At 41.9% G+C, this 12170-nt stretch overlaps 1 protein-coding gene across 1 annotated transcript in view; it reads right to left on the bottom strand.

Moving 5' to 3' along the window:
- Positions 1 to 12170, bottom strand: part of Sntg2 (syntrophin gamma 2) — a 190311-nt gene that overhangs the window by 117945 nt on the left and 60196 nt on the right. The window contains exon 2 of the mRNA XM_034514198.2: positions 9898 to 10035. Within this exon, the coding sequence (XP_034370089.1) occupies positions 9898 to 10035 (138 nt within the window). The remainder of the gene's footprint in view (positions 1 to 9897; positions 10036 to 12170) is intronic.

Here is a 12170-nt window from a genome sequence, read left to right as displayed (position 1 = left end):
GGAAGAGAGCAGGGGTTGTAGTTATGCTAGTCATGGATGTTTTGCCTGTTTGATGGAGTTTTTTTTAATTACCAATTGAATCAGTTACAGACATGTACAAATTTGATTTGACATAGGTGAGAAATCAAAGGAACTAAATTTTGTGATGAAGTTTTAATGCTCTTAAATTATTTTCAAGATTCCTTTAATAAAATATGTGGTGATAAATCTTTCCCTCATGATGTCAAAATCACACCATATATTACTAGGGATTTGGAGACAGGGATGCTCAGATTAGCATCTGCTCTGTAGACAGCCTCTGGTCCCCTAGCCACAGGAGGTCCAGACCTGTAAGTCTCCAGGCCTCTGAGATCACAGTGGGGCCAAGGTTGTCCTCATTTGAACCCTAGGGTCGGTTCCAAGTGTGGTCCGAATTCTATGACCTTATGATGTTCCCGAAAGGTATGGTCAGGATCTGCGATTGGGCCACACTCAGTAACTTGCCTCTAAGATTCACGTCCCAGCAGAGGAGATAAGAAAGATTGCCTCCTAAAGGATGGGAGAGCCAGAGCTGAGTCCACAGCATTCTTTCCTTCTCAACTCCTACGTTCTCTTTCAACCATATCCTCAGTATCATCTCTAACCATAGAAACTTGCCTTGGTTCCATCAATTCAAGTTAAATCCTTCTTTATCTGATTCCCCATCTCCATTGTTGTACTGGGTACCAGAGCATTACACTCCACCGGACAGCTCATGAAACGGACATGGAATATTGAGTTCCTGTCCTTTTCTTCACCTGACTCCACAGGGCCAGTTAAGTCACTATATCAAAGTAACTGTCACTCACCTGCTTAGAGTCAGAATACGGTGCTCACTCCCTGTCTTCCTGCTCCCATGGTTCACCCTCAGCAGCCTAACACTGCATCTACAAAGGGCATCTGGACCCTGACCATTTGCCCTCAAGCACAGCAGAACACTTTGCATCATTCACCTGACCCTCCTTAGCCTGCATGTGATGTTCTTGCTGCAGCCCCTGCATGTACACTTCATACAGCAGCAGCTGCATGTTTTTAAAGTGCAAAACCAACCTTACCATTTCACGTTTCAAGAGATTTCATGTGGCACCTCTCAATAATTAAAACAAAATCATTACTTACAAAGAAAAATAATTTTTAAAAAGCCACGGTTTCTTACTCTCTCATGCTTAACATCTTACATATGTCGTGTGGTTCCTGTTCTCTGAATGTACATGGCAGGTGTATTCATTGCCAGCCCTTCCAGCTGTGTACAAGTCCTGCAGCAGACAACTTCAGTCTCTGCACTAATGCCCCAGAGAGCTATTTTTTGAACAATGTTGGGCAAATTCTTGGAAATATAAGAGAACTCCTGATTTTGTATTTTTCTTTGATGCAACAGCCTACTTCAACCTTGTTCCCAAGAGCAAGTGAGAGAAAACAGCCTGGGGAACATCTGTGGTTAGAGAGTGAAAACTAGAGAATGCTTATTCTGTAAGCCTTTCTCCTAGAGATGCTGCAACACCTATTCAAGTCAGGATGGACATCTTGGAGTGTGCTGGGATATAGGCAGTTTCTCTTAGAATAAACAGGTATTCCCAGCCCCATTGTCTTATCCTGCTTTCTAAGTTTCCCATCCAATTCTTAGCCTGTGTGAAGACTCCATACTTAAGTGGATGATAGTGTGTACTCTGAATGTCCTCAGCTATTTGAGAAGCATAGGCTCTGTTTCTCATGTCTGGGAATAGCTAAGCATCTGATGCCTTCATGCGTTAGTGATTCGTGTACCTACTGCTGTGAGGCCAATCCTCCAGGACCCTGCAACACTGAGCATAAAGTACCACACTGCTCACCATCTTCTTCATGTGGAGGGCATAACCCAGCCTCACATGGACATCCAGGGTGAGCCAGCCCTCCTTTGCCTATGACCTTGAGTCTTTGTCATACATTAAGACATGAACAAGTGAGAATAAACCTTAACCCTAACTGCAACCATAACACTTATATTTTAGATATTTTATACAAAACATTACAGGATATCAGAAATAGAAGAAGAACAAAATGACGACATGAAGGAAGGTGTATTTGAGACACTCCATCAAAGCACTGTGAAAGTTCTGTAGGAAATGGCCCAGGACAGGATAACATGGTCAACAGATTCTCAGGTTTAAGATGTTTGCAACAATGGCTGTCAGCTAAAAAGAGGCATGTGAGGTGACACCACCTTCATGTCAAGTCTGGCTCAACTGGAGGAGTTGAGAGGCCTCCAGAGAGCTGAAGGAAAGGCACTGTGCCCTCAGTGAGAACACTGTGCCAGTGTGTCACACTCTAAACAGCTCCATTTGCAACCTTCTAGGTTCTGTACCCCCTGACTACACACATCCAATCACAGTAACCATACACAGGGGGATTCCAAAAAGCTCACGTAGGCCCCTTTTCTTAAAAACCACAGCCTCAATTCTAATTTTGAGTTGTCTTAGGCGGCCTCTTTCTCAATTGAACATAAAATTCTCCACGGACTTTTATCTGTTGCTTAGTCTAATTCCTTTCTGAAGCATCTCCTATCCACAAGTAAAAGAATGCACCATTGAAAAAGAACTGATAATGTTTACAAAGATTACCTATATAGAGAAATGCACATGAGCAGTCTGCCTTCAATTATTAATCAGCCAAGCAGATGGTTGACAGGGGCGCAGAAGTAATTAAACAGCTAACACACAAGAGAATTGATTTATTCCTCGCTTATAGAATTTTACTTTCAATGCACCAGAGCCTACACTTCTGCAAAGCGTGTCAGCTCCACAATTACATTTGATAAACAACACAGATTCTGCAGTCCAATTTAACCACAGCATTTGTTTCTAAATGCTTTTAAAATCTCAAAAAGAATGATTATTTGATTCTGAGAACTGTATAACTCTTTCACTTTCCTGCTTGCCAAGGTTAGAACTAAGCTCATATTTCCTGATCAAATGAAATTTCTTGGTGCCACCAAGGGGGGAAATATATGCAGACTAAAATGCGTGCTTCCAGTTTTTTCCTATCCTGACCCACAGGTGGTACCCTCCATCCTCCTGCCTCTGGGGAACACAGAAAGCTGCATTCTTGGCTTACTGGCTCTCAATCCTAATTAGATATCCTATCTGAAGCAGGGCTTATCACCTTGCTCAGAAACAGGCAAAGTGTATCCCTGCATTGACTCCTAAATATCTTGCGTGAGGACAAATTTTCATGTAGATTCTAGTTTTATAACAAACGGTTTGAATGTTCATCTCCCTCTCAAAAAAGTATTTAAAGGTGTCACGGGGCTCCATAGTTCCTCTGAAAACTCCCCTCTTGTTTGAACTGTCTCTGCAACAATTCCATGCCTTCCGTGATCTCTGTCAGCAGTTTGAATGGGTCTATGACAGACTTCCTGAATCCTCTGCCATTAAAGCATTCCGCCTCCATTGTTCTGTGGAGTCCGAACCAAAGCTAATTGTATCGGACCAAGTTGGGTTCTTGGTCCAGTACAGTCAGGTGAAATGAATGTGGAGGTTTTAAAAGACAGTTCAAGCTCATTCTCTCTCCATGCCCTATGCCTCTTGTTTCCAACAGAAACAGAGTCAGGGGCATGGGAGTGCATGGTGGCTGGCCACCTGAGCTTCGGTCTCAGTTTGAGATGGGGGAGCTCACAAAGCTGACCACATGTCCATGTGTCCTGACTTACTTTCCTTTCAAGTCGAGACCTAAGGAGGCATGTTAACCCCCAGATGACCAGACTGCAGGGGATCTCCATATTAACTCCAGCACACCAGTCCCTAGGGACAGAGCTCCCCAGGCAGAGGGTTGGCTGGAGGAAGGGCAGAGGAGGATGTTTTGAGAAGCTGAGGGGAGCATTCGAGTAACAAAGTCATTTTGTGACATCGAAAAACACCCTGTTTTGCTGAGAATTACCTGTCCCTTGAGGAAGTCTCACCCTCACCTTTTCCTGTGTGATGGTGTCCTCTACCTGACCATGAGTTATGTCATTAGTAATCAAAGCTGGTAGCCCTGTGATGGGCTGATGTGATACTTAATGCCATGATGCCCATGTACCTTGGTTTCAAACAGTGGGTTTTCACCTCACCTTCCTTCTGGGTCACTCTTGAGCATGTCTGGAGTTCTACAATGGGTTTGTGATTTTCAAGCCTATTGGCTCTTACCAGAAATGCCAGGGGACACTATAGGGTTTCAACCTACATTAAAGTCTCCTTAGCTTTAAACCAACTGTAAGAAACTCATTTCCCAGACCTGTAGTAAGGGCTTTCTGTAGAACTGAGCATATCACATAGCAGATAGTCTCTTATGGACCTGCAGGCTCAGCATCAACAGAAAGAGCAGCCAGCATGTTTCAGATGACCAAACACATCTTCTTAAAAGACACACAGCTATAGCAATGAAGTCTAACCTATCGAGTGCAGCCAAATACAATTGTGCTCACGTCAAACACTTAAAAAGCCATTTCCTTATACTGATTACAATTCCATGTCCATCACTGGGACCAGTCTTACCTGCTTGGTCTTTGAATATTTTGGATATGACGACAGGGACCCCATGCTCTGCTCCTCCCTAGAAGGCAGAGACGTGAGAATACAGTTATTGGGTCTGGCACTGAGGGCTTTGGGACCTGAGAGGCAGAGGTGGCAAGAAAACAAACTCATACCTTGATACTTAGGCCCAGGCCACCCACAGGTTGTCTGCGAAGTGTAACAGTTCTGTGCTTTAAAAAATTTTAGGAAAAAAAATAAGTTTAGGTCACAATGCAGTATCAGAGAATGAGCAAAATAGAATGTATATATAACTTCCCAATTAAAACATAAGTAATTCTTAATACAAACTTCCAGTTTGGCACTCTCCAGTCTCTGCAAGTAGCAGTACCATAGGCAACAGTGGTCTGCTCATGGGGGAAACAAGGATCGTGGGGAAATCAGGTCCTGTTGAAGGCATCACTGGAATCTACACAAAACTGCTACAGAGCTAGCTTGTTGCCTCACCCCCATTATTGCTGTGACAACAGAGCCCCACAGGGACAACTCTCATGTCCATTCTCTAAGTGGGGAAGCTGACTCCCTTTGGAAACTGCTCTCCTGACAGCAGTCCCAGAAGGGAGCTCCCAGCACACACCTCTGCATTTAGTTCAACTGAGGCTATCAGAATGCATTCTGGAAGAACCAATTTTTAGCTAAAAAGAAGATACACTTATAATCAGCAATATCTTATTAATAATAATCAAATCAACAATAATAAAATTAATAAATAACCAAATTACTAATCAAACTCTTATCTCTTACATATGAAATTATGGTCACTCATTTTGCCATGGTCTAGAGTGAATGAAAAAATTTTGCCCAGCTGCATGTCAGCGTGAGATAGGCCAGGCAGGAAGTGTGTTGGAGAGGACAGGCGAGATGTCTGGGGTGCAATAATAAGCAGAGAAAATATTTCTTTTGCTATAGTATTTTATAGGAACCATAAACATCATACTTTAGCTGAAAAATAATAACATTCAGACTAAAGAGCTCCAAAGAGTTGATGTTTGAAAAGCAAGGGCAGAGACTGAAGGACAGGGAAGGACACTTGGGGACCCTGCTTTGTTCTGGGATTTGGGTACCATAATCACACAGATAGAAACAGCAGGCTGGTAGGAAAAGCTGCTGTGGCCTTTGGCAGTGTGATTTCTTCTACAGCATCCCATAGCAGCTGTAAATATACTCTTAGGAAGGATTATGTCAGTTATAAGATGGCTAAGTTCTATCTGGATGTGGTGGCACATGTCTGTGGTGGCACATGTCTGTGGTGGCACATGTCTGTGATCCTAAAAGAGTTTCCTAGAACAGAAGGACACCAGAGGCTTGAATTCATTGCTCCTCACACAGTTGATACCTTAAATACATGATAAACTCAAAATAAAGAAACCAAAAAAAAAAATTCAGACTAAATAGACTTTACAGGATCTATGAGGGAAAGCCCTGCAAACATCGCAATTGGCAGTATTACATTTTGTGCAAAGACTGTATGTCTTAGCAATGGACTCTTAGAGGAAGGAACTACATTTTAGAAACCTTAGTGTAAGAATGCTCATTTTCATTTTTCTCATTGAAGCTACATTCAAGAGCACCTGGCTCTCATCCCAGACACTTTGTCAGTACTTATCTGAGGGACCAGGAGTGTTGTTAGCCACACTGCAGCAAGAGAAAACAGCCGCACAATTTTAAATCACATTCATCACAGTATTAATTACAACATTCAGGATTGCAAAACAAGCTGAGTGTTTAAGGATGAATGAAGGAACCATAGTGGAATACCAGCTAACCTTGAACAGGAGGGGAAGATACTCATCGGTGATAGCAGATATGAACTGCAGAGTATTATTAATATGTTGGGACAGTTCAGGCACGGAAGAAAAATATGGCATGATCTCATATCTATGGCAAGTGCCTGGGCTATAAGGTGCATATGTAGCAATATTGGTCAGAGGCACAAAGTGTGTATGAAAAAATAGGTAATATAGAGATGGGTGTGGTGGCACATGTCTGAAATTCTAGCACCTAGAAGATATAGGCAGGACAATTAGGATTTATATCCACCCGTTGGTTACATGGGGGAGTTTGAGGCCAGCCTGGGGCACAGGGAGACTTTGTCTCAATAAAATACAAACAAAAAAGTTAAGTTCTGGAGATCTGTCTACAAAATGTGTGGATGCCAGTTCACAGTATTGTACTGTACGCTTGAAGTTTGCTAGGGGAATAGATTTTATACTCCAAGACCACTAAGCCCTCCACACATACGCGGGAGCATGCATGCATGCATAGACATACACACACACAACGTAAATACACAAAATAATATATATTAGCTTAATTAAAGCAATCATCTCACAAAATATTATGTGAATCAAATCAGCACATTGTACATCTAAATACATGTGATTTCATTTGTAATTAATATCTTAATAAATCTCATAAAGATAAAACATTTTGTAATAACAGAGCATCCCCTATAAGGAGAAAAGTCTTAGTTAGGGATTGTATTGTGATAAAATACCATGATCAAAATTAACTCGGAGAGGAAAGTGTTTATTTTAGCTTGTAGCTCCAACATCACAGTTCATCATCCAGGGAAGTCAAGGTTGGGACTTGAGGCAGGAACCTAGACTCACAGACCTAAAAACAAGTTTGAAACCATAGCAAACCTTAGTTTGGAAGTTAAGGAGTGAGGGTCATAGAAGGTGAGAAATAATATTATAGGAAAGCAGCTTCTAGCTCTTCAAAGCCACTTTTGCACTTACTGAAAAGATGCACAAAGTGTAAGAATTATCTATGTCATAGAAAGACAGCTCTGTCTCAACACATTAATAGTCAGAAGAAAATGCCAAGGCCTGAGTGACAGCTGGTTGTTAGGAAAGGGCTGGGCTGAAACCTAAGTGCCATCTCTTCTAAAGGTCACTTCATAATATATCATGGGAGGGGCATGAAACACAATTTGAGACCTTTACTAAAGTACCCTCGGAACACATCCACTTCCCAGAAGGAAAGTGCTGTCACATTTCATCATCCCTTCTGGGTCTGTCCCTCTGATGAGTGAGTGAGGGTCTGTGTGTGCACAGGGCGGGATGCTCATCTGTAGTGGGATGTCCAGACTGCACACTGCCAGTGGCCACTCGCATCACACACAAGCCTCATTTGATTCCTTATCCAGCTCTGCATACTATGGCCTTGACTCTGACCATGGTTCTTTCAGTCATTAAAGAAGACTTTTTAAAAAAAAATAAATAAATAAATCAACCATTTTATTTCAATATTTTAAATATATTCCCTTCACAAGTTTATAGAGTAAATTGGTAAAAAATAATTAGCTATATAGATTTGAACAATGTGTTTAATATGCTTGAAAATAATAAATGTATCGTTACACACAAATATGTAAATTTATAGCTCACGGAAAATATACCTTTTTTTGGGTTAAACATAGAATGTTCACAGAAAGGTTCATAAATTATGGCACAAAGGCAGTCTTGATAAATTCTGAAGTATCAGCATCGTATAAAGGTTTTTGACCAAAAATACAATGAAGCTACAATAGCTGGAAGCAAGGATTTTGAATGGTCTTTTGACAAATGATTAAGATGAAGGATAGCTTAAGTCTCCAGTTGGCCAGTACACATTGTTGAAAGGCCTCGAGCATCACACTGGTACCCATGAAGATACACAGTTACTACTTGCCAAGCCCCCTCCTCCCTCAACCAAAGACTCATGTCTGGGGAATGACAACAACCAGCTGAAAAAGTATACAAAACACTTAAGGAAATAATAACTCTACAGGAAGATGTAACTAAATTGCAAATTGTAGCAAAAAACTTCAGAAGCAAAGCTGAATACAGGTATGTCTTTGGAAAAGGTTAATAAGATAGATAAACTGCTGGTGAGACACCCCCGCTCCCCCGACAAATGATGTAATAAACCCCAAACCAGACATTAAAATAATACTCTGAAGACATACTATGAAACACCAATACACTGGAAAACATAGATGAACTACAGACCTCTGTAAAAATGAGAAATGCTAACATTGGCCAAAAATGAACAGAACATCCAGATCAGATTGTCCACAGAGAATAAAGAAGCTGAGATCCCAGCCTGTCCTTCCCTCAGACCTGAGTCCCTGGGATTACAGCTGAGTCCTGGAGGAGAAAAAATATCCTTCACTTCAGAGAATCTTTTTGAGAAAACAATTATAGAGACACTGATTCATTTAGTGGAGTAAATTTAATTATCGCAGAAAAAAAATTATGTATCCATTTTACTTACAAACATAGTTAAAAACAATTACGGCTAAAACATTAGCTAATTCACTCCAGCAGGTTATTAAAAATAATCACTGTTGGAGCTAGAGGGATGGTTCAGTGGTTAAAAACTCTTGCTGTTCTTGCAGAGGACCCAGATTTCACTCCCAGCACCTATGTGGCTGCTCTCAACTGCTTACAATTCTAGTTCCATAAGATCCAATGCTCTCTGTCACCCCTGCTGTAGGCTGTCATATGTTTATGGTGCACATGACAGCCTCTTGACCCATAGATCTCTAGAGATAGTTTTCTTGATCACAGTGATGGATCCAAGAGCGGTTTGGTCTATGCATTAAAAGCTCTCATAATCCAATCTCCTATAAATGACGAGTTCCATCAGACTTCGAGGCTCAAGCTATGTGAAGAACACTTCATTCCAAACAATAAAAGCCACTGCTACTTTTGTGTTCTTTTGGATTTTTAGATACACTCTTACTTTGTGCATCTTACTAGATTTGAACTTGCTATGTAGTCCAGGCTAGCCTCAAAGTCAAAGTCACAGAGATATATGACTACTTCTGCTTCCAAAGTGTTGGGATTAAAGATATATAATATCATTTTTTAAAAAAATGTATCCCTAGCCAGAGGTGTCCATGCTAAGCAATGTGTGTGGGTAGGTTGATCCACTGGGCTCACTGGTTAGCCAACCTAGACAAACTGAGGTGCTCTGGGTTTGATAAGAAATCCTGTCTCATGAAACAAGGAGAAAAAACTGGAGGACCTGATGTCAACCTCTGGCCTCCACATATTCATACATGTGACTACGCTACACAAATACACCTATACACATGTGTACAGCAAACCTCTTTCACTCCCACATACTAACAATAGTGGAGAAGGAATGAGATAGAAACACAAAAACAGTATTTAATTTTGTGATGTAATCAGCTGGTACTTGTGGATGAGTACCATGTAACATGGCACTCCCAACATGCAAATTTTTCCAAGATGCTGTCATGAACAGTAAGTTTTGAAAGCCTTTCCTGAAGCTCCTGGGCCTGGATTGGTGTGAGCCATGCCCTGGAAGCAGGAACACTTACATTAGCACCAGAAGGAGCTCCCCCGATGCAGACGACATCTTGCTTTTGAATAGTCAGCACCTCTTTTGTCAACTTCAGGCGGACGTCATAGGCATTTTCCAACCCCTCATCATACAACAAGGCCAGAGCTGTTTTGGTCTGTGGATACAGAGTGGAGATGTGGACAAGTGAGTGCAGGTGCCGTTTGCCATGACAGATGATAGCTGCCCCCTTTCCCACCACCTGCTAACCTGTGCACACACATTTCTCTTCGTGTATGGTAGAAACTCAACAGATTTACAGATATATCTTGGACATATTTCTCTGTAATGCTTCATTTTCTTGGTATCCTACAAATCCATGCCCATCCTCAACCACATCCTCAAGCCCGTGGGGCTGAGTAATTCTTGTCCCCATTTGCAACAGGTATTCAGGGTAGCAGGGCTACCTCAACAGCTCCAGATGAGAGACTACAGGACACTGAGAGTCCTTCAGGGTCAGCACCCAGAACAGTGACAACAGAAGTGGTAATAACCTGTCCATGGCACAGGGGCTGCCACCAAGAAAAGTCACACCAGGCACTTGCCTTCTGAGGAAAGGGCTTATGCTGATGAGGACAAGCAGGGTGTTCAACTGACATGGAAAGGCACAATACCAATTCATCTAATGACAGTATGTCAAGCACACAGTCACATAAAATGTTAATTTTCAACAAATTCGTTGATCCAAGTAGCTTGTATCAGGAGTTGTCCTGGTTAGGAAAACCTCTGTGCCCAGAGACCCCAGGAGTTGAAACAACTGGAATTCATTCAGAGGAGAGAACAGTTATCTAGGATGAAGGACAAAGAGAAGATGCTGGCCCTTCAACATGTAATTATGACATTCTAATGACACATTTTGTGATGCCTCATCTCGATGGCTAACTTGGCTAGATGGAGAAATGGCTAGGAGACTCCCAACAAACTGAACTCCTGAGGGAGTTTCTAGATCTAACTAGATTAGACTACCTCCAAGCTGACCAGTGGTTTCATTCATTGATGGATCCAGAAGTTAGACTACTGGGGACATGGGACTGTAGAAGGCACACCCCCACTGGAGGAAGTGGCTTCCTGAGGGTATGTTTTTGAAAGGAGTATCTTGTCCTGTCTATTTCCAGATCTTTCTCTGCTTTCTGATACCAGGATGCCATCCACATGCTGGAGCTTCCAAGATGCTCCCAAGATTCACCATGGCCTGAAGCAACAGCACTGTCATATAATGGTGACTCAGTATAATCCTCCTGCCTCATGAGTGTTTTCATAATTTTTTTCACAGCTACAGAGAAACTGAGGAATATACATTTAAATATTGTATGCCAGCCATTTAAAAGTTTGCCAAAGATATCAAACAGGACTCAATAAAGACCTGAAATGGGCCTTCTGCTGCCTTCCTTTGCCATCTGAACCAGGTAACATCAGTAAATCCAGACACTCAGATGTTAAAAAAAAAAAAAAGTCAGGGCCCAAACCAATTTAGAGATAATTAAGCTTTCTAAGTCAAAACTATAATTTCATTCTAATCACTTTTTCCTATGAAAACATCCACTTATACCCAACTACAATTAGCTTGCCAGAGATAATTGAGTGCTTTGACATAAATATGACGCAGCATCCAGGGGATGTGCTCCTTAGTGTGCCTCTGCAGAACCTGCCCACTATCTTCAGAAAACCCACCATCGTGGTCTAGATGCAAAGTAGTGAGGAGACCGCAGCTGGCACCAAATCTAGGCAGGGTGGAGAAGCAACCTGCTTTCTTCCTGCCCCACTCCAACCCAGGACTCACCATGGCAGCTACAGTCTTTAGCTAGATAACCATAGACTTTTTCCTTCGCTAGTACCCCAAAATAAAGATTACCTGAATCTGCCTCTTTAAAATAAACTTAGGTTTTTCTCATTTACAAACAAAGAATTCAAAACCCTAATAAAAACAAACCCCTGTCCCTCCCATGGCTTTCTACCCTGAGGTGGACAGTGTCATTGTCCAGGAAATATGTTCTCAACCCTCTGTAGCCACAGACCCCAGTGTTGTTTTGAGCATTTAACTGCCTCATGGTGTCATCTATGCCCCCACAGGAATACTTTATTGTGACTACGGGAGCCTGCCAAATATTGATCCATGTGGCCTCATTCTTTTGGGGAAAAAAAAAAGATTCAGGAGTCTCTACCTCACAGGACAAGTAACATTCTGCACTGTTCTGTGGATTTTGGTCCCCTCTGGTCTGTCTTTGTTCCCACTTCAGGCATTCGGTTACCCTG

Source organism: Arvicanthis niloticus, chromosome 11 (assembly GCF_011762505.2).
Source record: "Arvicanthis niloticus isolate mArvNil1 chromosome 11, mArvNil1.pat.X, whole genome shotgun sequence".
Classification (NCBI taxonomy): Eukaryota; Metazoa; Chordata; class Mammalia; order Rodentia; family Muridae; genus Arvicanthis; species Arvicanthis niloticus.
Note: the sequence above shows the minus strand (reverse complement) of the source record. Positions and strands in the feature narration are given on the sequence as shown.